The sequence below is a fragment of the Channa argus genome, chromosome 13, assembly GCF_033026475.1.
Source record: "Channa argus isolate prfri chromosome 13, Channa argus male v1.0, whole genome shotgun sequence".
NCBI lineage: Eukaryota > Metazoa > Chordata > Actinopteri > Anabantiformes > Channidae > Channa > Channa argus.
The window spans coordinates 3,362,522-3,390,506 of record NC_090209.1 but is presented as its reverse complement, the minus strand read 5'-3'; the positions used below and the strand labels follow the sequence as shown (position 1 = coordinate 3,390,506).

Below are 27,985 nucleotides of genomic sequence, written 5' to 3'. Positions count from 1 at the left end.
GTTCTGATTGAGATCTTTTTCTACCCAAAGGGAAATGGTTACCGCACACAGCATGCCTCCCCAGGCCCTCGAGGCCCAGCTGCCTCCATGGAGGCCCTGTCTCCATTCTTCAAGAAGAAAGCACACATCCTTGAGGTTCTGCGTAAGATGGAGGAGACAGACCCTCTGAAGTTCCACCCATCCACCGCAAGCTTGTCGTTCTGTGACTACAGCCAGGTGCTCATGTCCACAGAGGCCGTTTTGGCTACTGCAGACCCCCTCCAGTGCAAATCCCACCCCACACACTGCCACTGCTCTGACACTGACACACACCAGCATGTCAACGGTGATGGGTTAGTGAAGTGTGAAGGAGGGAACACCTGCTGTTTACACTGCAAGAGAAGCACGGACAGTTCTCCAAAGCCATGCAACCACACCTGTAGTCCTTTAAAAGCCAGCTCTGCCACCCAGAGCCACGTAGTTCCTGCAGCTGCTATGATCGAATGTCATAGTAAGGGCAGAATGGTGGATTCTGTTCCACCGTCCAAACAGAGCACCAAGAATGAGGTCCACCAGCAAACAGCAGGCACCACAGCCCATGCATCAGCCACAGAAGCAGCCAGTCAGAGCCTGCGGGCGAAGGGAGAGGAGCAGGAGAACTCAGAGAGCCATCTAAACGCCAGTGCCTCTGACAGGCTCACTGGGTTCTGTCCCAACTCCCACCTACCCGATTCTGTGAAGGAGAGCACACACGTCTCCCACTGTGACATGCAGACAAGTGATGGCGTTCACAGCGGCTTAGCGCTCTCCTCTGTCAGCGACGCCATGTCCACTGACCCCTCGGCCGTCCCAGAGACAGACAGCACAGATCCGGAGAGCTCATCTGTCAGAGCCACTGCCTCCGTCAGCCCCAGCCCCTCCTGCCTCAGCGACGTCAAAGCCGCCGCCATTAACTCGCCGTCCAAACTGCTCAAGTTCTTGAAGATTCCGTCAATTGGGGAGAAGTCCCAGCCTTCAACCTCTGCTGTCCGTCTGAGCCCCCAGCTCACCCGCAACTCCAGGATCCCCTGTCGCACTAACAACTACGAGGTGTATCACTCTCCTGTTCCCACACGCCGAGCCACCACCACAGAGAGATGCAGGCAGCCCCCTCCTCCGCCCTCCAGGTCGGAGTCCTACCCCGCCACACACTCCGCTCCAACCTCTCCACCACAGCCTGAAGATGCCTGCTCCCCACCCGCCAAGGACATAAGCTACAGCAGTTTTTCTGCACCTAAAGCCAGTGCGGGATCCAAAATGGGCGCTCCCTCCTCCTCACCCAAAGTTTCTCAAAGGGTCCCTCATTACGAAAATATCTGTGATATGTCTACCAATTCCAGAGAGGAGGAACAAGCTGCAGGCCTTGAAAAAAGAACCACACTTTCGTCTCAAACAAAGGTGAATGGTGGAGAGAGGAAACTTGTTAAATCCCTACCAGAAAGTGTCCTGAATCCCTCCCCCCAACGAAAGCAGTCATCGTCCTCCACATCAGAGTCTACATCGGACGATGAGGAGGATTCAGATAGCCCAGTGTGGGTTAACCACCACAGTTTGCCCAACTCATCTGTCCAGGGCAGAGCTAACTACTCACGAACCAGAGAAAAACAGGAGACCGATGTGAAGGAGGTCACAGTACAGAGCTCTGAGGTCGTCCAGCAGCAGGCGCCTCCACCTCCAGCCAGGAGGAGCGACTCCTCTTCCATCCCCAAGAGACCTGCACCTGGGTCTGCCAGGTCCCAGGCTGACTCCAGTCACCACGCTTTTAAAGACAGACTGGCTGCACTGGGGAAGCTGAGGAGCTCAGAGGATTTACAAGTCGGGCGGCCAGTTGACATGGTGAGTGAGGGTACCTTTGGGGAAGATAGGAGTAAGACCACAGAGAGGCCCATGGAGCTTCATAAAGAGGATCAGAGACATTCAAAGTTCACAGACCCTTTGGATAGTAAACCTAAAGGCAGCGATGGTGGATTGAAGTATCCAGGGTCATCTCAGCTTTACGAACAGGCAGTAAAATCCCAACCTTCCGCCGCAGTGGTGGTTAAACAGGAGCTGTGTGTGACCAAGACAGAAGGGTCCAAGAGTAAAATAGGTCTGCCATCCCCCAACACAGATGCTCCACAGGTACTACGAAACAACATAAAATGTCCTGGATCCCTGAATCTTGCTTACAATGTTAAACCCGGTGTTGGTCCTCATAGTAGCAACAGCCCCAACAAAATCCCCCCAAAGTCACCATCTAAACCTTGTCAGGGTCCGTCCGTCCACAGAGGGGGAAAACCCACAGAGACTCCAAGATACTCGTCCAAATCGGAGGAGAGGACCAAGATCAGTGGGAAGGGGAAAAAGAATCCAATGTACGGAGACAGTCTCCCACCACCTCCCCCGAGACCTCCAACGTCTGAGGGGGAGAAACCATCGCAGCCGGCTGCTAGCCCGCAGTCAGCCATCGAGCAGAAGGTGATGAAGGGCATCGAGGAGAACGTGCTGAAGCTTCAGGAGCAGGACAAAGTAGGGCAGGGTGGTGAGGTCAAGCATAAAGCCTCCAATGGCATCGCCAGCTGGTTCGGTCTGAAGAAGAGCAAGTTGCCAGCGCTAAGCCGCAAGACGGACGCAACCAAAGCAAAGGACGAGAAGAAGGAGTGGAAGATAAACATCCCGTCAGTGGGCAGAGACTCTGTGAAAATGGCCAGCAGGTGTAAAGAAGGCGTGGAAGGTCTGAACATCTCGACTCTGATGGAGAAGGCGGAGGGACTGAGGAGGGCCTTAGAGGAGGAGAGGGCATACGTGGAGAGGTCAGGCAGGGGTCACTCCTGTGAGGTGGTGATGGACCAAGCTCAGGGACAGCTGGCTGTCATGTACAGGGGGGCACGCTCTGACAACTTCATGCAACAGCTGCTGAACAGGTGAGAACTCAACTCTACAGCACTACTATCATTCTACAGGATCCTGGATTGGATCCTGACCGGCTGCAGCCTTTCTGTGTGGAGTTTCCACCAACTGTCCAAAGACATGCATGTTAGGTGTATTAGTGGATCTAAATTACCTGAACACAAAGTATTCACATCACATATTCACATGGGCGACTGTAACGCAGGAAGGTAGAGTGGTTGTCCACCAATCTCACAGTTGTTGGTTCAATCCCCGGTTCCTCCGGTCACATGTCAAAGTGTCCTTGAGCAAGACACTGAACCCCAACTTAGTTGCTCCCGGTGAGTGTTGGCCAGCTGCATAGCAGCTCCCCCATCAGTGTGTGAGTGTGTGTGTGTGAATGGGTGAAGAAGAAGCAGTGTAAAGTGCTTTGAGTGCCAATAGGTAGAAAAGTGCTATATAAGTGCAAAACATTTACCATTTATTTAGCTTTTTCCACATTTTGTTAAATTACAGCCTTATTGCAAAATAAGGCCATGAACACTTTTTTTCATGCTGTCATTATGGGGTATGCTTTGTAAAATCTTGAGGAAAATAATGAATTTAATAGATTTTGGAAAAACCTCTTTTTGGAGGGATCTCTTAAAGCCCGTGTTACGGCAGGAATGAGGGTTAAATGTGTGTAGAAAAAATGTGACCCTGTCCTTTTAATGGAGCTGGTTGAGCAGACATTGCTGCCTTTGGACATAGTCAGACCATGGAAAGCTACCAGATTGACATGAATGTGGTTCGATCTTCGCACGTTTTAATAACCACTTCTTCATGTTGAAACGCTGACACCAGTTTGTTATGTGGCATTTCAGAGCTTAAATGAAGCTTTGTGTTGTCTGAATATAGAGTGGATGGGAAAGACGTGATCAACATGCCTCAGCGCCGGCTTTCGTTCGACTGTAAGACGTCCAAACCAGTGTTTACTCAGCAGAGCGACGTCATCAGCCACACCACCAGTCGTGACGATATAGAGAAGGTACATCCTGTTTATTGGATATGTTTTCAGGAAGGAATAATCATGAACAACACTGTTACTTATCACCTCAAGCTCTCGTGTTTTCCAAGTGGTATCAGTAAAATTAGCTCAGTGCTTTCAGCTTTGAAGCCTAAAGTTGGCATCTGATTTGTTAGTCTAGTTTCCTGCATGCTGATGTGAAGAGCTGACTGTCAAGTACCTTCACTGCTCCGTCTGCTACCCTGTTGTTCTTTCATGCAGGGATCAGATAGAATCGACAAGATCACATCTGATGAAAACCTCACAGATTCAGTTCACTCTCAACACTTTGCAGGTAAGAGGCGTCTGCCAGGAATTTCAGAGGAACGAAATTATAACAACACAATTTTGCATAAGGGATATAACGGATGGAAGAACAAACCTGACCTGACCTGGGCTCATCTGGAAAGAAATTAGAGAATCAGAGCTGATTAATTAAACTAGAGGTTTACTTCTCTTCTGTTCTCATAAACCTTCTGTTGATCAAGAGACAACTGTTACCTCATTATTTTAACAATTCATTTGACAATAGCTACTAGAATAAAACACTTTTAATCAAAATGCCAAACAGCTCTGGCTTCAGGTGTAGAAATATTTTTTGCTTTTCTTTTGCTTCAGTGATTATCAATTGTTTAATGTCATTTACAGACTATACTTTTGCACTTTGGTAGAACAGTTGAGATTTTGTAATGCAGCTTTCATAGATGTACAGGTTGCACAGTGAACAACACCCCTTCATCCTATTTCAGAGATGTTACATTCAGTATGATGACGTCAACTCCTTCTGTCTTTCACATGAGATGTAAGACGAAAAAATATCACAAAAATACTACATCTAGTCTGTGATATGTCCTTAATCTTATGTTCTTCTGTTTTATGCCCTTCCTGCGGCAACCACCCCATTTTTTTTATTTATCTGGGCTCAGGACCAGCACCAGGGTGGCCCTTGGTAGCTGGGCGTGGCCACACCTGGTGGGGTGGGATTTGAGCCCACGGCCTTCTGCATCCCAACCCAATGCTCTACCACTGATCCACTAGGCCCCCTATGTATACAAGTTGAAAGTTAGAGTAAAATAAGGGTAATTATATTAGTTTGCACTTTTGCACATTAGTTTCATTTAGTTTTATTCTTTTTGTCATTTCAAAATAAGGGCATATAGATGTGTGCGTTTGCCTAGTAAAACTAATGTCTGACAATCCATCAGGGTTTGAAGGAAATACATCCTTTGCATGTGCAGAGAAATAAATTGGCTCACACCTTTATTAGCAAATCAAAGGTATAAAGCTTTGGTCCCGCCCCCAAAGGCGACGCCTTCAGGAGCACCAGTAAAAGACCAATTAGTGTGGACTTTTCTCATTGTTCCTTCGTGTTTTATGTATCAGTCAGTCACATATTCTCTCCTTTCTGCGCAGGTTCCGGTGCTTCCACCTACACCCTGGACAGTGGTATCGGTACGTTCCCCCTGCCCGACTGCAGCAGCAGTGCAGCAGGACGGGGCCTGTCTAAGGCCAGAGCAGGGGCCGAGCACCATTCCTCCGGCTCCCCAGGGAGGGCTGGGCGCCGGGCCCGCACCCTGGACAGAGAGCTGACGTCGCAGGAGGAGTGTTACGCAGCACACAAACAGCTGATTCCCACCATTCAGTACGGCTCCATGCTGGAGGGAAGAAGCTCAGCCGGTGTCATGCGTGAAGGTGCCAGCAATCATATATACACTGATCTTTGTTTAGTGGAAAAACCAAATCTGCTGTGAACAAGAAAACATGGCTTTAATCTCTCCACCTCCAGACAAAGAGGCGCATGGGGCCAGTATGTTTTCTCCTCGCTCCAAGACTTATACTTTTCCCAACCTGAAGACCCCAGCAGGACCTACAGAGGTTTACCTGGCAGTGGAGGAGGAAGAGGAGGAGGGGGTGTCGTTCGGATCACCGTTCAGAGGGGTAGGGGTTGTAGCTCTATCTGTGTCAAAGCATGATCAACTTGAAGGCGTGTTCCTGCTTTCTGTTCTGTGATGGCTTCATGTTATGGGGGCTCGTATGTTCCCGCTAAATTCTTTAAACTTTCCCAAGAATTAAGAGGTATTTAACTTATTAAAGGCCAAAAGTAGCAACCGACACCACGTCGGTTTCGTCTACAATCAGTTCTCGGTGAGGGACGTTTTTAGAAAATTAGATGGAATAAATGGGACCTGTAAAATAAAGTGTTACAGAAATTATATTTCATACATTGCTCATTTTCCACCTAAATTAATGCGTTTGTCCATTCTTAATGGGAAACTGCTGGGCAGGAGAATGTGACAAGGAATTATCTGGGTCACTTACAGGCAGTAAAGTAGATCTTTTTTTTTTCTATCTGAACTCACATCTTACATAATGTAAAAACCACAGAAGCACATTTAGAAATTATTAATCAGCTGAATATTAAAGATTAAAAGTTGGATGGTTTTTGTAACCCCCCTTTTTTACCTGAAGGCATTATGTAAGATAAAAATACATGAGCTAAAAAGTCTCCCATCCGTCTGCATCCCTCTCAGAACATGAAGGCTGGTGCTCCCTCCTCCAGCCGGGTGGTCGACCCAGGCAGCCTACCCGTCCCTGCCCAGGCGGGGATAAGCCGCAGAGGAAAGACTCGCACTCCCAGCGTTCCTGAAATGAGCCGGGAGGCCGGGCTGGAGCTGCTGAGGGAGCGGCCGGAGGAAGCCCTCTCCCCCAGCCGCCCTCAGGTCCTGGAGACCCCCGAGTCTCTCAGCGATTCTCTGTACGACAGTCTGTCATCCTGCGGCAGCCAAGGATGATCCAGCCAAGAGTGGAAGTGGAAGTGGGGGGGGCAGAGAGAACTGGAGAGTCACACATGCTCATCTAGTCCACAGACCCAACCACACTCTGCTGTGATGCTGCAGACCTGACGCCCCCCTTTTGAGGCAAAGAACCTGTGCTCTGTTGATGTCCGTAAGAATATTCTGGCGATGTTTCGTCGGCTGTTTGTTTTGCAGCTGGAAAGATGGATTGATGGACTTCTCCTCAGGATTACTAATAAACATGAAGCCAAAAGTCACCCCAGTAATATAGGCTCTTCACCTTTTCACAATCAGACTCGACTGTGGACACTTTTCTTCGATTCATGTATACAGGACTACAAAACGCATGGCCAAGCTAATGACTAGCACAAAGCATCGTCACTCCTGGTAGTTGTTCGGCAACTTGTTTCTCGTTTTTCTCATTCTGGTAGACTGATCTTCGTCAGACATCACTCTGCCCAGTTCAGTAGCTGACATACTGTATCAATACATCCATTCTGTTCTTGACACCTTATAATGTACTGCAAAAAAAAACATGGAGTTCCTAAAAGAAAAAAAGAATGTTCATGTCTGTGATTCTTTCTTGCTAAACTCATGCATCACAGTTTTTAAATGTATAAATGATTTTATTGATCATGTTGATATTGTTTTGAGACCGAGGAAGGTACTCAGTATGTCTGTTTTAAATCATAATACATTTAAAGGTAATATATACCAGCAATAATAACATAGATAAGAGAAATTGCTACACTATTCAATGAATATGTATTTCTATTATTTATTTATTTGAATGTTCAGCATTTGCCGTCATCTTTTTTTTTTTTTTTTTTTTTTTTGTGATCTTTCTGTGAAAATTTGCAGTCTCCTCGCTTAGTAGATTATGTTCATATCTTGTATTTCAGCATCTCTGTTGCTGTTTGTTCCCTAGCCAATAGAGGTCCTATGTACCTACTGCCGTTTTTCAACTTTCTAATTAAAATGTTTTCATTTATTTCTGTTGTCCAAAATTATAGTTCTGTGTGGATTTTGGATGTTCTGCCTGTGCCGGTGTAGGTTTCCTCCCACAGTCCAAAGACACGCAGTCAGGTTGACAGCTGACTCTTAACTACCTGCAGTGTGAATAGTTGTCTGTGTCTCTGTACGTCAGCAGCGTGACAGACTGGCGGCCTGTCCTTGGTTTACCCCACCGTGAGAGCTGGGATAGGCTCCAGCCCCCACTACTAGCACTGTAACCAGTTCACATGATGGATGAATGAGTGGAGGAATATTTGGGCCAACTGTGGAAAGTATGTTTACTCTAATACTGTACCCAGGTACAGAAATGTAGACACCTCACTAAAGTTCATAAGGAAATACACTATATTGCCAAAATGATTCGCTCACCGATCCTAATAAATGAATTCAGGTGCACAAAGCAAGGTCCATAAAGACATGGATGAGTGAGTTTGATGTGGAAGAACTTGACTGGCTTGCACAGAGTCCTGACCTAAACCCGATAGAAACCTTTGGGATGAATTAGAGCCAAGACTGCGAGCACTGTGTATTATGTATTTCACAAACACACTCAACCTTGTAGAAAACCTTCCCAGAAGAGTTGAAGCTGTCATAGCTGCAAAGTGTGGGCCAACGTCATATTAAACCCTATGGATTAAGAACGGGACGTCACTAAAGTTCACATGGGTCTAAAGGCAGGTGAGCGAATACTTGGCAATATAGTGTTTGTACAAGTGTATAATTTATTGCACTGTTTACAGATTAGTGCCAGTATGGAAAATTATTAAATTACTGATAAACCAGCTACAATGTAGTTTACACATTAATCTGTTAGGACTAACAGCCCTTGTTTCCAAAGGTGATGTTTTATCTCAACAAAACCTAATGTACAAGCACATAGTAACTATTAGCTACAGCTCTTAAAATAAGTCCAGTAGATACAAGGAATCTGAGTTTGCTAGAGTACTAGTACATTTATTTTCTAAAGAAAACCTAATAAATAAAATGAGCAAATCACTGTCACTTTGATTCAATATGTTGAACACATTTATTTGAGCAAATGTATCAAATTAGTAGTTTCAATTTTACATCAATAAAATAATTTCTTCACAGTATACACTTTCCAAAAAAAAAGAAAAAAAAAAAACCCTACCGATGCCAAATAACAAGTTTAACATCACATCATTTGGCAAACTAACTTCTAGACAACAGATATTTAGAGAAATTTACATGGGGAGGGGTCTGAATAATCGCCTGTCTATCATTTCCACTTTGAAAAACAATGGACAGATGGCACCATTTCTCGCTAGCCAACCCAGAAAAGCCAAAATCCAGACCACCGAGTGTCTCTAAGTCTTTCTGCTTAGTGTTGCTATTAGCAGGCTTCACTGTTCTTACTCAAAATGTTGGTCACAAAAATTAATTTGTGGGAAAAATACAATTAGTTTAAAATTACTGAAAGGATCTGCTGTTAAAATCATGACACTGCACTAAAGGAAAGGACTGAGGAAAACTATCAATAAGCAGATGAATGATTGAAATGACATAACTTTAAATGAAAATGAGTCTCAAAAGCTCACACGACCGACTAAAAAGGAGACTATTGTACCCATGTGTGGCACTAAAATGAAAATGCTCAGGTTCTGGGAGCCTTCATAGACCAATGCCCCCCTCTACAGGCCAAATCTGATCACTGCAGCATCACAGAGGGGATGGGAATAGTACTGTGTCCTAAAACTTACATTCAACACTTGCTGTAAGTTTCACAAAATAAAATCAAAGAAAATTTAATATAAGACCACATAGGAGTTATTTCAAGAAAATGAAGACAAAGTGAAAAGCACCAAGTGCAATGCAATTTTTGCTTTTTCTGACATTGTTTTTAATTTTCAGGTACTCAAAATGTTATTTACTTCTTTTCCTTCTTCTTGTCCTGAAAAGAAAAAAAAAACATCATATTTAGTTTAACAGCAAAAGAGCACAATCATTCATAGCAAACAAATGATATGAGACAAAACCTTTACTTTCACTTTAATCTAATTGTGTGGAGCCATGCAAAGACTTTTTAAGGAATAACTTTGATCATTTCAAACAATAACCAGACAGACACTAAAACCAACAACCAACAATTAACTGTCTTTGGACAACAATGAACGTCCACAGCACAGATGAACAAGCTAAATCAAGCTGCAGGCTGCCAGTCAATTATTGCAAGTTTTGGTGTCTGTCTGTTAAAAAGGAATGTAAAAATAACAACTGTCCTTTTAACAGTGTAAGCTGGTAATTTTGATATATCCACCTCTGAAAACAGGGTCATCAATCAACAACTACAAATTCTATCAAAATCTTAAAATTTTTTAGATAAAAGTACTTTTGAAGGATTCATTGTATGTGACAGTACTTCACACGGTGATAATGATTAATGTGTAACCAAAATTTTTACCGTTTGCTATAGCTGTTTAATTTCTATACATTTAGGTAGTTTATTTCACTGGTTTCCAGCTTCAGGGTTAAGGGTCAAACTAAACCTGAGTAGGTTGTGAGATGATTAATGGTATTGGAAAGAAGAAAGCAAAACACACACACACATTGTTATGTAATCAGTGTTTCCACTAGGACATTTCTAGGGTGCTAACAACTCTTAAGAATTACTAGTCACCTGTCAAATAAACATAGTGGAGCAAAGAGTAGAACATCAAACTGCATGACATTGCTGGATTCATACAGGAAAACAAGTTGTGATTATGTCACTTAATCTGGTTAAAAAGTCGATATAATTACTAATAATTAATACTAAGAATATAATATTAATATGATAATAATTTCGAGCTGGGACAGCACTTTTTAAGGCAAATAGAGATGCATTTTTGGGGAACTCATTTTAGATGCAGATTAAAACACATTGGATGCTGTGGTGAGTATTTAAGGGGGCCTGGTATACAAAAGGCCGCGGGACCGAATCCCACCCCACAGGGTGAGGCAGCCCCCAGCCACAAGGGGACAACCTTTGAACCGGTTCCAAGCCTGGATAAAAATGGGAGGGTTGTGGCAGGAGGGTCATCTGGCATTTAAACACACGTTCTGCTATAGCGACCCCTTCAGGGACAAGCCGAAAGCCACTGATCTTTAGATGTTGTGTACAGTAGCAGGGTGATGGGACTGAGTCACAATAAACTAAAGTGTGTGTTTATGGTGATGAAGAAACGTGTGTGAATGCAATTATTATTGGCCTTGGTCCTTTTGACTGGATTCATGGAGAAAAATAAAAACATCAGTATTATTTCACTTTTAAATGTAACATTCAGTACCTTATCATTCAAGGCCAGGATGACCATCAGTTTCCTGAAAATGGTGATGAAGTCAAGGAACAAGTCCACACAGTGCCTTAAAAAAAGAAAATTGATGTTATAGTCAAAATTGTACCAAAAAACCAAAACCCCCCACACATTACCATGAATTAGCTGTACACATGATCTATTTTGCAGAAGCTAATGCTCAGTGTGGGACCATGTATTTGCATGTTATTTGGTTATGAGAAGGTGTCGGCCAAGAGATATGCGTTTAATCTGCTCATCTAACTCATGTCCTCACCAGACATAGTCCTTGTCACCATTCTCGGCTTTCTCTATGATGAGTTGAGTGTCGAACAGGACGAACCCACACATGAGGATCAGCCCCAGGTACATGTGTGCCTGTTGGAAAAGATCAATTTGCACAAAGAGCAGCATTTATATGGCATGTTGCAACAGACAACTGTGAGGTGAGAGAGGGGTGTATGTGTGTGTGATCACCTTGAAAAGCATCAGAGATCCAAAGAACATGTTCATCACAGACATCAGAAACAAGAGGGAAAGGCCTGACATTAGAATCCCTGAGGACAAAAAAGAAGTTTAAGCGTAAATTAAGTAAAAGAAGAAAAAACTCATTCTAAAAATGTATCATGTGTAAAAGCGACAAAATGCTCTCACCTCCAAGAAACAGGTAGCTTCTGCGTTTGGCATAGAGGGCGCTCAGTGTGAAGCAAATGAAAATCATGGAAGTTCCCATGAAAGCTGTGACAATAATGCTAAGAAACAAACGAGAACTCACTGTAAGTTTAAAGTAAAAACACTTTTCATTAGTACAGAGCCATAGTAATGTTGATACATTCACCACATATAACTCTTCTTTTCTGTGTAATGTTCAGATCACTGCTTATAAAATTTGTAGTTACAATGTTAACTTTGGTGCAGAGGTTTCACAAATTTAACCTCCCACATACCTTGGATTTACAGCGATGACAAAGTCCAGTGTGGGTCCAAGGCCAACGCCTGGTAAGGGAGGGGGGAAAGTAAACACTGCTGTCAGACTCTAATATGAACTACAGTTATGTAAGATTCAGCTCTGCTGACATGCACAGTGACAATTTCAAACAGCCACATTTCAAGCATCATCATCAGCAGTTTACCTGTGAGGAAGGCAAATCCTGCGAGAATAGCCAGTCTCTTCTTCTCCGTTTCAGGGCTGTGTGGTGTCATGGCCAGCCAGAACATCATCCCCAGGGAGGCGAGCACAGACAGCAAACCTCCCTGAGAACAAGGGCAGAGTTAAACACAGGGCAGCAAAACTGTTGCCGAACATAAACTCAGTTATTGTAATCAAAAAATGCTAAGTCCCAATCTAGGCCTCAGTATTATTTTACAGTTCTTCGAGAGGTAATGTAACAGTGTTTTACTGCAGCAGGCTGAATATTGCAAAAGCTATAAGATCCTACTAAGATGGCAAAATACGAATTTAGGAGTCATTAGGAGTAAATAATACAGTAAAAACAATACCCTGAAAAAGTATGTAAATCCATTTTTTGAATCAAATGTGGTGTCATGTCAAGTATAGACAAAGGCACTGTGCCTTTGTCTATTTGTACAGAGAGGAGCCACAGAACTAAGTCACATCAATGTATATACAGCTTGAGATGATTCTGTAACGCTTATGCAAAAACTCTGAATCGCAAAGAATCTTCTGGAATATGTTTTTGGGAGGCATAGCCCACACCAGCAGAGGCTTCTTTTGAATAGCAGACTGAGAATGTTTGTTTTAGTAAGTCAAAGTAGCTCCAACACACTCACACACACAACACATACCTCCAATCTGTTTTTGCTGATTGGACTCCCATTCATTTTTGTGAATGTCATAAGCCGATAGGTGAACACATACTGTTTCCAAACTATACTGTAAATGTTGTTTACAGTCCGGCCATGGACAATACAATAGTTTGTGTATCACAAGTTCAAACAAATTGTATTTCCTCATAAGTGCAACATAGATGAAGATCTGTACGTATCTTTGAACAAAGGCTCTTGAACAGCTTTCGTATTACCTGAAAGAGGCGTGTGACGACATGGACATAGGAGCCAGCTGCAGCCACAAACATACAAACTGCCAAGCTGGAGTACACATTCTTCAAATGCACCTGGGTGGAATGAGATCTGAAAAAACAAATAGAAAGATTGCATCGAACAAGGCATGACAGATGGGAATTTCAGCTAAAGCAGATGAGGTACGGCACTGAGATCACACAGCAATCTACAGCAAGCTTTACGTACATTTGGGAAAATTTTAAGAGAGCGTCTATGTTGATGTTGCGGTCAAACATGTTCATGATGGCACCAGGAATTTAGATCTTAAGAGATTCTTGATCAGATAATCTGTCCTTGGAGAGAGAAGCACATGAGTCAGAATAAAAAAAATAATCAGAGCATTTATTAAAAAACAGTAGTGAAAAGCAACTACGTTTACTCACGTAATACGATTTTGTGGCCATTGTACTTATTGAGAACGTATTTTGTTGTTTTTACTTGTAGTTAATTAAAACATTAACTCTGAGAAAGGATTAACCTATTGCCTAACTTCTATACTACTTACTGTAAATATGTAAGGTGAATCAGAAATTCAAATATACATTTAGAAAAAAGACTCTCAAAATTCATATAAAACAAAAATTAATTAAATTAATTAAAAAAACAGAATTAGAACATCAAGACAAAATGAGAATCGAAATTTAAGGTAGTCTATTCTTCTTCCTCTGATGCTGTTAAGGGTCTATTTGAATGAGCAATTTCTGTGAGTACAACTGTTAAACTGATCAAAACAAGTAACTTGGCCACAATTCAAAGACTTAAATTGACAGATACTTAGAAAACACTGCATTCTGAGCATTAAGTCGTGTATTCAATAAGAAAATAAATCTCTCAGCTTTGCAAACATAGTGCAAACTGCTGCCGTCATACTTATGATTCCCTCAACCTAAGAATTTACAGATAAAAACGTGTTATTCCAGAGTTGCTGAAATTCCTCAGACTTCCACTACAGCAAAGTATCGTTACTTTTACTGTTGGTTAATGAGCCTAATTATTCTGAGCACAGTCATGCTTATGCATTATTTAACAGCTTCAACGTTGGCTAATTTTGAAGATTCAAAGAGTTGACATGCAAACATGTGATCAGTTGATAAAAAAAAAAAAAAAAAAATTGGCAATGGCTTAAAATAGGCCAATTTGCTCCCACCACCAATGATACACATGTCGCAGATCATTAGTGAGAAGTTTAGCACCTGAAACATTAGCTGACTTACACAACAGGTTGGTTTAATGCTAAGCTAAATGTCAGCCGTTGAGTGCCATTACTAATGTTAGCATACAGTAATGCTAACAGCATTTCTGAGGGTTTGCAGTTGTATCGATTCCTCCTGACGACGGCAGCAAAATTAAGTCAAAACGTTGTCGTTTAATGATTAACGTTATGTCCGAAAAATGGGGGGGGGAGGGGCAGTCGAGCCACAGCCGGACATCCAAAAACTGTGTTTGACGCATGACACTATCATATTAATAGCTAACGCAGCTAGCGCCAATAAGCCTTGAATTACGAGCAGCCTGGCTAACGTTTGCCCGTCTGTCAACACAATTCGACGTTTCGTTCATTCCACGGCGGATAACGCCATAAATGTTGGACCCAGTATTACCCACAGGCATAAACGCAATATGCTAACAATATGTACGTACCTCTAGTCGCTCGTCTGCTCCGGACTGTTACACAGTTGGTTTTTTTTTTTACACAAACACTACTGTTACGTGTCAGTCAGCTCACAGCGGCCTTGTGATGTCACCATGGAAACGCCCAGAACATGACGACACTGAAGTTAGCTTCGCGTCTTAGTACTTTTTGATCTGGGCCTTTACTCATCAAACTGCTAAAACGTAACACGTAGCTGAATTTATGTGAAATGTGAATTTATGTGGAATGTGAAATTAAAATACTTTCTTCTTTTGTTCTATTTATAAAAGTAAGAACAAAAAGCTTATTCCTGTGAAGAGAAGAAGTTCAAATGGCTTTGTATATATTTACATTTTAATCCAAATAAAAATGTGTAACTGTCTAAATATTTACTATCTGGACTATGTCTACATAATTGATACATTTAGTAGCATGTTATACATTGTACATGTTAACATGTACATGTACATGTCTACAGAAGAACTTTTTAACAGTATGGCAAATTTAGATGTCGTAAACGTGAACATGGGGTTAATGTGGCCCAGGTCTGATCCTATGTTATCTGGGGGGGAAAACGTGTCTTTACAAAAGGAAAAAAGGCGTCACCAATCAGAAGCAGTATTGTAAACCTTTCTCTGACCATGCAAAGGGGAGGATTCTAGATAGACACATAAATATGTAATTGCTTTCTTAAATAAAAATAAAGGTTTCACTGATGTTAAAATGGGTCTGAACCAGCTGTGGACTACACATCCTCCAGTCTGTGCTCTTGTCATTTGCAGTGGCTGCTGTGGCGGAAGCTACGAATAGCAAGCCAACTTCAGCGCCATTCAAACTATATAGTCCGGATTCCCGAATGTAAAAATCGAATATATATATTTCCCGATGTTGTTAATTAACGTAAACAAACAGAACGGCGGTTTTATTTGCACTATGTTACATTTATAGCTGTTGGTCTTTACAAAGAGCTCGCTTTTGTAAAGACACTTCCTGGTATCGCCGAGTAATGTCCCCGGTACACTTAAAATGGCCGCCTGTCACATTTGGCTCTTCCATAAACTCTTATCAGTAAAAGCACAACTTTTCTTGTGAGAGCAGCGTCATTGGACGTGTGACAACGAAGCCGTTTTAAAGTGGAGATTCAGACATGCGTAATTCTGTGAAAATATGAAAAAGGGGCGGCAGTGCAATAAGCGGGATAACAGGAATAAAAGACACAAAGCAGGAGAATCGGACGGCAGAGGTTTGGCCGCGTGTGAGCCGATAACAGGGGGTCGAGATTCTCTCAGGCAAATAAAGTTTAGTATGTTGTAGACTTTAACTCCCAGGTCAGTTTTACATCGATGACACAGTCCTTTATTCCAAATGAATGCTTCAGTCGTACTGAAGAGTCCTGGAGTCATGTGCTAAAGTCCAATGTTAACATGTTAAAGTGAGTCAGACCAGATTAGTGTTTTAAAGCTGGGGCAGAGGTTTCGGGCTTGTTTTCACATTGATCACACACTATTTACATCAGGGGGAGAGAAGTGTGGATTATGCTATGTCGGTAAAAGGCTTTAAATTTCTTGAAACTATCTCTGTAAAGTCTGAATAGAAAAAAAAGACAATGTCAGTAAAATATAAAGCTGACTCATCCAAGTTATTATTATTATTATTTTATTAAAGTTTAGCAAATGTGGCACTTCCAGTAAGGCTGTTCCAGGTTTACACATCTATAGGTGGTGTTAGGAAAAAGCTGCAACCTTTAAAGACAAGTATGTATGGTTTTCATATTTTTATTATATTTATCTCTGAATTGCCAACTCCATTGCCAGAATTATAGTTTGGATGTGACCATGTATTTCATAAATACTGTTGTTAGTATGTTTTGATGAAACAGTAATAAAATTAATTAAAAGTAAAGCACGTGTACATAAATTCATTACTCTTTGGAGGTACTTGCACTTTAATAGGTAATTTGATTTTATGCTACTTTGTAGACCTGCTTCTCCTTTACTGCAGCTCAGAGGGAAATACTTCTGGGTGTGATTCACTCCACCATTTTTAATTGCTAACTATGTTTTATCTTTTAACCAAAACACATGATCTGTTTTAAATTAGACTGTGCTGGTAATATCGTTCCGCTATAGATAGAGTTTATGAATAAAAAGTAAATTGTTTACCAGCTCTAAGACTCTAAAAAAACAAAAAAGAACTCCTGTTTTTAGAGCTAAGTGAACATGTCTAATGTGCTGACAAAATAAACTTTTTATAGAAGTATACATTTAAAGCATTCAAATTGAAGTGCAGCATCCCACTAAATGTACCTGTGTCTACTAATAAATAAAATGTATATTTAGTGGCCAAAGTTTCGATTTGTGTAGTCTGATCTTAGCAAGCAGCACTGAGATGCTAAATAGTCTTATACTTTAATAAAACATCAGAGTGTCTTCTGATTGTTTTTCGCGGTTGGGAATCATGAACATATTAAAAATATTGATTTTAGTAGACAATTATTTGCTATGTAAGAGGACATACAGGATTATTCATGTTATAGTTTCATTAATAATGAATAAAAAAGCACAGAGACATTAAAATATAACCAATTTTTATTTTCAAATAAAAACTGGCAGCACCTTGTCTTTCAGAGTTTTTGTCAAATCAGGTAAACAAAATTGGTCCTGATTCATTCTTAACAAATTTTGGTCACCACAACTGGAACATTTTCGTTATCATATCTGACGAGTTTTACAGGCAATAATTGCATCAGACATTGAACATCATTGAGATACCACATTACCCAGGAAACATAACCTCATCAAAAAGTTTGCGCATGATTGAATCTATTTGTTGATTTAACTGTTTCTGAATTATCTATGGTGTCTGACAGCAAAAAGTTTGATTAGGCACAGCTGAAACAGTCCAACAAAAGGCCAGCCTCAAAGTAGGCAAATGGATTACACAAAAAGTTAAGCACTAAGTAGCACTCGACATTACAGGTTTTTGGCCAATAAATATAGAAAACATACACACATGTTCAAAAACTTTGAAAGTTTCAAGTGTTGCACTGGAAAAACCACAGCCACGTGGCACTACACTTACTCTCGACAGTGTTTCCTCATGCTCAGCATGACACATCAGAGTGTGTAGGCCTACAAATCTCTGTTCAGGCAGAACACAATTCTCTGTCCGGATTTCAAAGGCACAGTTTTTACTTTCAGCGCTGTCAAAACAAAACAAGTGCGAGTTCTTTGTCCTAAAGAAACACAAGAAAAAACAGTAACAAATCCACTACCTTTTCGCCTTTGACGGAAAACTGTGGCGTTTATGTTCGTCCTATGTGCCAACACATTCCAGTGACAAAGACAAGCTTTCGCCCTCTTTACTTAACTTATAGCCAATATTATCAAATATCAATCCGACCTGTAGTGATGTTTTTTTTTTTTTTTTTGCATGGTTTGTAGACGTTATGTTTATGTTACAAATATGTAAAAAAAAAAAAACACTGGTCTTGCTGCCCATTTACAAGTAAATAAGGCTACAGTAATGTTTTCATCTGCTGAATGCAATTATTGACTGGTTACTGAAGAGGTACGGTTCGTGTAATAACACAATTGGGTTGCATAGAAATAACCACATTTAAAAATATTTTTTCCTTATAAAACAACCTATTATAACAAATCAATAAATGTATAAAAATCTGGTGGAAATGTAAAAAAATGTTTATTTTTTTTAATTGTTGTTTTTCCTTAAAGGCACAATAATAACAAAACTATGTCCAAAAGGCTTCTGCTTTGGCAAAAGAACCACTTTATTTTCGATACTAACTGCTGTGATTGTGATGGTTTGACTGCTTTGGTTGTTGGTTCTGCTCGTTCTCAGAGTGCTTTCAAATAGTGTTTGTCAGTATTGCCAGTATTGCCAGTACGGAGGCTCAGAGGAAAAGCCTGCAGATTACGATCTATAGTTTTGTTCGAGCCAAAGACATTCTGTTTCCAGGCTTGGAATTTCCTTAACCCCATGCTAATACAATTTTCTAAACAGAGGAATTTGTGCAGAGGCTATGAGATTATTGTCTGGAAACTCTAAAACCTATTCACAATATATAGTTCTACTGTAGGTAGGTTTTAGATTAGAGCTCTAACAGAAGCTGAGCAGGTCCCTCGAGAGCTTAATGTGCAAAGAGCTGGTCCAGCCGGGTGTAAACGTTATCAGCTTGACTAAGCTCCTCAAATACAGGCAGAAGGTTGAGCAGCTCGGCGTCTTCTGTGTCGTCGAACCATGACACCACCGGAACCTGATGAAACAAACTATCAGTGTTACGCACAAAAAACAATCGGTCTTGAATGTGAGTTGCATTTGACTTGCATGCGCAATGTACATTGTTACAAATCAGGATTAGCACTAAAACAATTCAATCATCAAAAAATTAATAAGCAACTATCACGATAATTGATCTGCAAGCAGAAATACGACAAATTTCTCTGTTGTGTATGAGCAGAAATTAAATAGCTTTTTGTGTTTTTGGTTTAATACAAGTTTAACTTTTGCATATTTTATCCAACTATCCAAACATCTGTAAGCATAATGAAACAGAAATAACACATAACACATTATTATGATTTCTTCACACAAAAAGGTACATGGTCAACTGAAGCAGGTGGAAACTCACAGCATTATTAGGATGGAAGATGTAGGAAGCAGGAGAGTTATCCAGGATGAGCGTTTTGTGGAGATCTCTGCCCAGGCGGCTCAAATCTTTGACATAGAAGCCCTGGTGGAATACACAAGATTCCCGGAACAACCGGGCCCGGAAAACACCACACTGGTCCAGCAGGTCAGTCACTGGGTCAGCATACTGTTGGTGTCATGGGGAACAGTTTAGAGAAGAGCAGGGATTTAAAGTTGGACTAGATAAGAATTTCATACTAATTGTTGACATTTACTCTAACAGCAATTAGCATCACACATCCAAATGTGAGTTGGGTGAACAAGCCGTTGATAGATTTTTTTCCAAGTCCTATGTCTGAAGTTTGCTAAAAGTTTAAGGAACAACTACCCGGATTAAACAAAAGAATATCAGTGTATCATCATAAGTGTGAATAATAACAGAAACAGCTCACTAAGTTTTACGGGAATTTACCTATTAATTAATTAGTATTTACTTATTAATTTATGTATACTAGAGGGATTTGACTGTTTCACCGCTAGCATTTATCAGAATACAGTACAAGATTTGATTATGCTAGTTTAATGGGAACTTTTTAGTTAGTTAACGTGAAATAAGTTGCATAACATTTTGTCATTTACTAGTAAAATATTTGATTTCTTGACCATTTACAAAAAGTCTAAATGTTTCAGACACAGTATCTATATAATTTTACCTCTTTGTTTTCTCTATTACTTCTTCTTTAAATGGCTCATGTTGGCAAGTAGTGTGGTCAGTTGACTTTGTAGCTGTATTAGTAAATATTAAGTAACACCAACGTCTAGAATGAGCTACTCATTTCAATTTAGTTCCGTTTAAATATCATAGCTCAAATGACTAAAGGACTGGCTTAAGAACAGCTGGTGCAACCAAGCACAGAAACAAAACAAGGGGTGTCTATTAACGTGGATGGCAGCATGTTAAACTACTGCTCACACAGTAAAAGAAAACCTAAAGGGCAAGAAATAAAGCAGAACAACATCTGATAGATCAGACATCACATCAAACATAAGAAACTTGGTGCTGAATAAAATAGGACGATCTATTTTAGTATCTGATGTAAAGTACCTTAGCGAGACTGGCTGTAAACAGCACACATTCAAACAACTCTCCCATTCTCTGCAGGAACTCATCCACATACGGCCTCTTCAGGACATACACCTGTTTAAAAACAAACAGGCCATCAATATGAAATGTCATTTACATGGCTATTTAACCGTCACTTCGTTTAACTTCTTTACATTTCCACCAATAGCCCGTTTAATTTCCATCCATTAGCTGCAAATAGCCACTTCCTGAAACAAGTAATCAAGAATAGGCCGTGCCAGTGTTAACCAGCCTATCCTGGATTACTTGAACCAGGCAGAGACCCACGTAGGATTCCATACCAGCACACAGGGTCCCAGGAATCACATTTCTTAGTAAATTACATTTTTATATGTCCACTGGTGACCAGAATTGAACAAATCCTCCAGGGCAGGTTGGTTGCTAGTTATGCAGTTTGTAACATGTTCTTCACAGAAGCAGTAATATGCACTGTCTGATTTTCTAATTGATGTTTTAGATGAACTGGGCTGAAATGACTCATTTTTTGCTGATGCATCCACTTCTAGTTGAGTCCTTTTTGTCCCCCAAACATCTGGCCAGCAGAGGGCTCCATTTGCTCATCATTGAAAACCATGGCTGATCAGTTAAAAGACCCATCCCTTTTCAGCTCAGCAACCGCTGCAAGCACATCATCATACATACTCAAACACATCACCCTCCCCTCTCCGGCAAACACACTCACACACACACACACACACACACACACACACACACAGTAGTTTACCTGGTGTGTGGTCCCCTCTATCTCGACAGGCACAATGAAGTCTGCATTGCTAATAGGCTGGAGGGAGAACACAGAGGGAGATGGTTGGCGTGCTCATTCACATGATGCTCGCTGTGTACATTCTCATGGCATTACATAACAAGTGAACACTTAGAACAACACTTCTTGACATTGCCATAAACCACACTTCATAGAAAACAAAATATAATTTGCTACATGTGTGAAGAATCTAATACAAGTTGAGAAATATAGCAGAACTGAACCATTGCATCGCTGCTACAGGCTGCCATTATGTACAAATTACTTAAATAAACATATGGGTAATAACCCGTCAAAGATAAACGTAGAGAATATGAGGCAGTGAGAGCAAACAACATACTAAATGCTGTCACTAACATGAACAAAAAGAAGCTTTGGTACCTTGAATGAGCTGTGCACCAGGGTCTCATCTAGGTCTATGACCACACATATCTTCCCTTGGTCCTGGGCCTTTACCTCAGGCAGGAGGCTGATTTCAGACTGCTGAGGACACAAACAATTTTTTTTTATAACACCTATATCATTTTTGCCTGTGCAATGCTTATAGCTGAGTAGCATGATTACTCCCAAAAGTACAGTGATTTATTTGAAAACCAAAGCTCGGTCTTTTGATTTTACCCCTGGGAAATTAGTGAGAAAGGGTTTCCAAGAGGCATATGTTGATGACGGAGTGATTTTAATTATTTACTCTGAAAGCTTCTTTGTTGTATGTTGTTACCATTAAAACAACTGAAAGCGTCTACCACAGGTATTCACCTGCAGGGAATACAAATTATCTTGTAATTATCTTTATAATCTAATTTTCAGATATCCATTTTTACCCTTATGCTCATTTCTTTCAATCTAGGCTCTTTATGAGCACAGTCAAACTGAAATTAATTATTAATATATTACATAACGCAAAGAGTATCCATCAAGGAAGTAAAAAAAAAAAAAACTCCATCTATGAGTAACAACAATCATCTTTCACCAAATAAACAATAAGCCCAATGCAACATAACCCCATCTGTGCCAATGTTTATTTTAGTTTCATTTCAGAGGGAGCCTACCAGACAATAACCAGATCCTACAGATGCTGCTTTCTGTTTCCTCCTGATGCCAGAGGACACTCCTCAGTGTGAACAAACATGGCATCTCATTAAAATGCCCCTTACATGCTAGTCTAATCAGGATGACAGCATGCACCAGTGTGGTCAGTTGTGTGCACCAAGCGCCGAAGGTTTTATTTTATTCCCCACCTCAGCTATTACAGGGCACACAATACACCATTCTCTGGTCACATTCACCATCTGTCTAAAGGATTGATAGTGTCTCTTATCTTCCTCAGAGGATCAAGTGTGAACATCAAAGTGATTCCATATCCACAGACAGTTGTGGTTAATTTTCAAGATGTTTAGAGCAGGTGCAGTAGTGGTTTTAGTGCACAGTTGTAAAAAGAAATGCTTGAAGGCAACAATAAGCACATTTTTATAACACAAGAATATCTGTACAGATGAACCAGCTATTCTAACTATACTATACTGACATCTCTTTTTTCATGGCAAGCAGTGTGACAAGGAAGTACCATTTAAAAAAAAATGCAAATAAAGCCAAGACTAAGCGAAAGTCTTCAGATAGTTTTCAGTGGTTTGAATTTTTGCTGCAAAAGAATAGAGTTACCTTGACAACCATCCCATTTTCCTGTGACTCTTGCAAGGCCTGTTGGGAAGGTGGTGGCAGTGGTGGTGGTGGTTTGGGGCCATCCTGAGCTTTGAGGCAACAGAAGAGTGCTTTGAAGATGTTACAACTCCGAGGTTGTTTTAGGGCAGACCGGCTCACCTGGCCTGTTCAACACAGAGAAACAGAGACTTTAATAAAACTGCACGTATTCAAGAAGGAGATGCTGTGTGGGCCCTTTATTTACATTTTAGCTACATGTAGTTTAATTTCAGCAGAAATGAACAGAAATGAAAAAATAAATATTTTTTTTTTCAATGAGGGAAATTAATAATTATGTATGGGTTGCTTCAAACATATATAATGAGCTTCCCCTTTCCTTAAGAAACAATCCATCTGTCTACAGGGATGGCACAGCCCACACATAAAATGTGTTTTTAATGCGCCTGCCTCTGCCGCTGCTGTTGCTGCTGCTGCTGCTGGAAATGGCTGGTACATGTTATATAATCACAGAGGGCGGGAAAACCCACACTCTTCAGCAGTACCTTCAAGAGAAAACACAGACAGAAAACATTCCAGCCATTTTAAACTCCAAGACCTTTCAGGGCTGCCTGAAGCTAGCCAGAACAGCCAGACAGGTGGTCATTCAGCCAGTCAGCCAGCCGGACAAGGAGTCACACCTCAGTGCCCCGTCCTAGGCTTTGATCAGTTACTGGTAAGATGAGGATCCCAGCCCCATACAAAACATGGTGGAAAAAAAAAAAAAAAAAAAAAAAAAAGAGAGAGAAGAACATTCTTGCGAGTTCCCTCTAGTGTGCTTCATGTGAGGACTTGTTTGAATTTATATCCATCAATACAGTGCTACCAGAATCTGTAAACACACTCAGCCCCTACTAGAGAGAAGAACAGATAAAAGTGTGCCAGCAAACTCATAGTTTCCTCAAAGATTTATACATGTTTGTGAATAATCCACAGTGTCCACCACACTGACCCACAGTACTCTGAAGACATAGTGCAGACACACCAGTGACGGTGTTACGCAACCTCATGTTTAAGAGACAAAGGACACTAGAGCATGATTTGGTTAGATTTGATTCTACAGATGCCCTTCATTATCTCCAGTAACCCCTTTCTAAAAATTTTAGGGCTGCCTTTCAATACAATCCACATGATTTGCAACTCATGGATGTGAATTCCGGTTACCAATCAGTGTAATACAGCCTATTGATTTCCCACAGGAAGACAACATTGGCCACAACACCTAAATTAAATCTCCCCTACATGTAAGAGAATTGCAAGATGACAGCAGATGACTCGAGCACAGATTTATTAGAGACAAGCTGACAAAATCAGAATGCAAAATATCATCTAAACCCAGTGAATCTTACCAAACATGTAAGGCAAAAATATTAATTGCTAAACACTGTGGAGTGCATTATAAACCCAAAACATAACCTGAGGCAAAACCACACTCATGAAAGATGCATGCTATTATTAATCAAGAAATGAGCCAGGATCAATGACCAAAGCCTCTCTCGAGCCAAATGAAAGCAAGCAAACAACGACATGGTTGAGGCGGGCTACAATGGGCGTGTTCCGAGTGGTGTGTTTGTGCATTCCGCTGTCAATACCGCGGCACCTGGTTTTTCTATACAGTGCCAGTGCTCATCCACAGCCACCTCTTTACATAGACCAGCTTTCCATATGGATCATGATAAGATACAGATAATGCGTGGGAAGTGCCACTGAGTGCCACCAAAATACAAACCAAACGTCACACGGTATTTGAAAATGAACAAAACAGCTTGGTTTACACTGTACTGTAGCGCTGCCTGTGGTGACAGACGAGCCCCTGATGCGATACCTGGTAGTAGTAAGATATGGGATGGTGCCAAACAAGCTGGAACCTGATGGACACAAATACACGGTAACTCGGTTTGGAGAGCTGTTCATGGCCACCAGTAGCACAACACTGAACGCAGCTTAAGTGATCGTCAGAATATCCCATGTGAATCAGCGACACACATTTGCACATGAAGACCATCCGCTGCGAAACACGGACAAAAACAAATCAACAATGGGTTTAGATGTTGTAACCCCGGTGCAGCATACAGAGGTGAACTTCTTGAGCGCATGTCAAAACACAAGAAGAAGAACTCGGCTATAGTAACGCAGCGTGAGGATCAAAACAAGCAGTGATACCAGATTCAGTCCCACATTTGCTCTTTATGTGCGATCTGCAGTTGAACGCTGGATAAAAACAAATAACGTCAGGGTTAAGCGCTGCTGGGCAAAAAAAAAAAAAAAAAAAAAAAAAAAAAAAACGTCATTAGTCAAGAAGCGGGTCATTGTTTTAGGCTCCATCAGTCTGTATTTTATACGGGTTACATTAAACGCTACAGATGTGCTGTTTGGTAAAAAACAAAAAACAAAAAAACATTGCGCGTTCAGACCGCGTTCAACCTAGTGTCCGCAGCGCTCAACTGTCAAATGGGCGCACTACAGGCTTTCTTAGTGCACGGATGGTAATTCACAAACCATTCATGTAAAGCTGACGTGAGGCAAATGTTAATGATCTTTTCAGAGGACATAGAACACAGTCCAATCTCACCTGTTTTCGGTGACACTTGAACGTCTTCTTTCTGCACTTGGGTGATAACAGAACTTTCCATCTGACAATCACGGAGCCCTCAAAATCCTCAAATCCTGTCCCCGAACACTGATGGGCATCCCTCATTGGGCTTTATTGACAAGTCGACCCAATTATTCACCGAGGTAACTTGTCATCCGCCTCAGTTTACAACCCCTCGACGAGAGGAGGATTTATCTTGTTCCTGTGTTTCTTTATTCCCCCGCCGCTTCTCCTTCTTCTTCTCTCGGATGTCCGCCTGGGGAGGGGGCAAGGCACTTGGATATGTTTGTTAGAAGGCTATTCGCGGCTCTGTCTGGTTCGTCTTCTCGGGCTTACCGTTAGTAATACTGCTAATATCGCCGAGCAGCCCCCCCTCTCCCGTTGCAGCGAAGTCCTCACTTTTGCACCAACAACATGGAGAATCCAGGCGAGAGGAGGAAAACAACCGAGGAAATGGGGCAAGGGATGACGGTTTCAAGCCCCCCTTTACTACAGATAAACAACATCGCCCGAAAGGCCTTAAAGAGCATCGAAAAACAGCGAATGTCGGCCCCCAGAGCGGGATTTGATACTGAAAAACGAATTCTCGTACAGACTTGAAGGTAAAACGTGAGTTTTGTTCTTATCCGGGGCTTTGTTTTTCTACGATTGGGACTCCACGGGCGCCTTGAAACGGTGTGCGCTTCCTGATTGGTGGGTCGGGAGGAGGGGCGTGGCCAAGGCATTCCTCCCAGTCCCGCACGCTCCGCAGTGAACACATTCCAGCGCTGCTGTTACAAATGAGATCATTGTAAATTATAAAAACATAAACAATTTGTGTTGTTTGAGACTCGTTTAATATATTAACGACGTCAGCGATTGCTATTTGTAATTTTTAATTGCGATTTTTCAGTACTATTCATTTGTTGTCTGTGTTCGTTTATTTATATTAGTTGAAGTCTGCATTTATGTGCTTTCGACTAAAATTTCCTTGAACAAATATGATTGCAAATATAGCATCAGAATGATATCATATTATAGACCAAACCCATGCAAATATGTCCATCGTGTACTGTACACAGTATTTGCCTGTAATGGTTAAATTGTTGCCATTTTATGTTACCCTAAAAAGGGTTAACTGTTACTTTATAAACCAATTCTAAATTATGGTTTTTATGTGTAATATAGTGATATAAACATCTGAATAATATAGAAATTAACAACAGCAAGGTAAACAAGTCAGTCCTCTCAGTAACAGTATTAATAAAGGCTATATCAGTAATAAACATAGGTAAATGCAGTCCTTTATTGATGAAATTGTGTATTTATGGGTAGCACTTTAAGCTGCCTTGAGTAACATTCATAATAAGTACCCAATATAGGTTATTATTTCAGATTGTTTAGAATGATATAAATATATAATGTTTGCTTTGACAATAACAAAACCTCAGTTTTAACATTAAAAGGAAATAAATACCTACTATACCTATAATGTATGGGGCCATCTATAAGAGGATTCCAGTTTGTCTACATCTGGAGGCCTCCCACAGTTTCCACTGAACAGCTCCATGAGTAGGGTTTGGTTGGTATATTAAACTGTGTAGAACTACATGGTAATTCTTCGTTATGTGTACTTGCTGTCTAGAGGTAGTAGAGTGCAGAGTGAAACCAATGACCCAAGCTCCTTTCATTTTCTCTCTAATTTCGCTTCCCCTCAGTGACACAGTAAAAATGAAAGTGCAACTTGTTTAGGCCCATAAAATGCTGGCGGACTTTGCTCCGGGAACCACTGTGTTACAGCAACCACAAACCATTTGTGCAACAATACACCCAGGCTCTAATGCAGTACCATGGAACTGCTGGTCATAAACATTACACGATGGTTGCATCATGCAAAAATTCAGCTCAGTTAGGACTAAAAATAATCATCATATGGGACTAAATCCAGCGAACCATGAAAAAACATACCTAAATAGTTAGTGCTAATTAAAATCAGTTGAAATAAGCTGCAGTTATGATTGCTCGTTTTTTCTTATATATATTATTTGTTTTTCACTACACTGAGTATAATCATTTTCAGAGCCTCTGGGATAAAAAACACATTTGTTTTACCTTGTTTGAATAAATAGAAATGGGCTTGACATGATGTTATGCAATGTGGTTGACCAGTGGTTCCCCAGATATTTATATTTACAGCATAGAAGTTCTGCAGTGCCTTCGTATCCTCTAGATGTTAAGTGCACACTGAGCAACTGTGGTGTGAAATCAAGTAACAGCGGACATTTCATGTATCTCAAAATACACATATGACTGATGTCGAGGGAACCACAAACTGCATACCTCCACAAGAATGTTTATCTGCAGAAACCAGAAATAGAAAGAAACAATAAAAATAAACTTCTTAATAAAGGAA

At 41.0% G+C, this 27,985-nt stretch overlaps 3 protein-coding genes across 13 annotated transcripts in view; 1 reads left to right on the top strand and 2 right to left on the bottom strand.

The window, feature by feature from the left end:
- nckap5l (NCK-associated protein 5-like) overlaps window positions 1-7,717 on the top strand; it is a 39,156-nt gene extending 31,439 nt beyond the window's left edge. For 6 of the 7 annotated variants that reach the window (XM_067526905.1, XM_067526901.1, XM_067526900.1 and 3 more), the window contains 6 exons: window positions 31-2,921; window positions 3,784-3,913; window positions 4,154-4,226; window positions 5,345-5,623; window positions 5,718-5,869; window positions 6,463-7,717. In XM_067526905.1, coding sequence (XP_067383006.1) covers window positions 31-2,921; window positions 3,784-3,913; window positions 4,154-4,226; window positions 5,345-5,623; window positions 5,718-5,869; window positions 6,463-6,723 — 3,786 coding nt within the window. In that variant the 3' untranslated portion in view covers window positions 6,724-7,717. Of the gene's footprint in view, window positions 1-30; window positions 2,922-3,783; window positions 3,914-4,153; window positions 4,227-5,344; window positions 5,624-5,717; window positions 5,870-6,462 lie in introns of those variants that run through there. The other variant, XM_067526907.1, reaches the window with a different exon arrangement.
- Window positions 7,718-8,743: 1,026 nt separating this feature from the next.
- On the bottom strand, window positions 8,744-14,894 carry tegt (testis enhanced gene transcript (BAX inhibitor 1)). Of its 2 annotated transcripts, none has more exons than XM_067526916.1 (10): window positions 14,757-14,894; window positions 13,302-13,408; window positions 13,076-13,184; window positions 12,167-12,287; window positions 11,981-12,029; window positions 11,688-11,785; window positions 11,511-11,590; window positions 11,311-11,411; window positions 11,028-11,103; window positions 8,744-9,652 (listed from the first exon to the last, which is right to left on the bottom strand). In XM_067526916.1, the coding sequence occupies exons 2-10, from the start codon at window positions 13,355-13,357 to the stop codon at window positions 9,629-9,631; spliced, it is 714 nt and encodes a 237-aa protein (XP_067383017.1). In that variant the 5' UTR covers window positions 13,358-13,408; window positions 14,757-14,894; the 3' UTR covers window positions 8,744-9,628. The 2 variants fall into 2 exon arrangements, with proteins under 2 accessions (XP_067383017.1, XP_067383018.1); XM_067526917.1 differs by having other exon boundaries at window positions 13,302-13,403; window positions 14,757-14,890.
- A 2,424-nt stretch (window positions 14,895-17,318) lies between these two features.
- On the bottom strand, window positions 17,319-27,176 carry ctdsp2 (CTD (carboxy-terminal domain, RNA polymerase II, polypeptide A) small phosphatase 2). 4 transcript variants are annotated; one of them, XM_067526913.1, is made up of 7 exons: window positions 27,059-27,176; window positions 22,965-23,128; window positions 21,687-21,788; window positions 21,267-21,323; window positions 20,504-20,596; window positions 19,400-19,585; window positions 17,319-19,024 (listed from the first exon to the last, which is right to left on the bottom strand). In XM_067526913.1, exons 1-7 carry the CDS (start codon window positions 27,075-27,077, stop codon window positions 18,899-18,901), a joined length of 747 nt encoding a protein of 248 aa, XP_067383014.1. In that variant the 5' UTR covers window positions 27,078-27,176; the 3' UTR covers window positions 17,319-18,898. The 4 variants fall into 4 exon arrangements, with proteins under 4 accessions (XP_067383014.1, XP_067383013.1, XP_067383012.1 ...); XM_067526912.1 differs by lacking the exon at window positions 27,059-27,176 and adding an exon at window positions 25,573-26,171 and having other exon boundaries at window positions 21,687-21,785; XM_067526911.1 differs by lacking the exon at window positions 27,059-27,176 and adding an exon at window positions 25,573-26,034.
- Window positions 27,177-27,985: the final 809 nt, after the last annotated feature.

Coding starts and splice junctions, on each gene's coding strand:
- tegt (XM_067526916.1), bottom strand. CDS start 13,357: ATGAACATGTTTGACCGCAACATCAACATAGACGCTCTCTTAAAATTT. Junction 13,185..13,301: donor CTCTTAAAATTTTCCCAAAT/GTACGTAAAGCT, acceptor TTGTTTTTTCAG/ATCTCATTCCACCCAGGTGC. Junction 12,288..13,075: donor TCGTCACACGCCTCTTTCAG/GTAATACGAAAG, acceptor CCTTGTTCTCAG/GGAGGTTTGCTGTCTGTGCT.
- ctdsp2 (XM_067526911.1), bottom strand. CDS start 25,633: ATGGAAAGTTCTGTTATCACCCAAGTGCAGAAAGAAGACGTTCAAGTG. Junction 23,129..25,572: donor TCAAGTGTCACCGAAAACAG/GTGAGATTGGAC, acceptor TGTGTTGAACAG/GCCAGGTGAGCCGGTCTGCC. Junction 19,025..19,399: donor TCTTCCATCCTAATAATGCT/GTGAGTTTCCAC, acceptor TTGTTTCATCAG/GTTCCGGTGGTGTCATGGTT.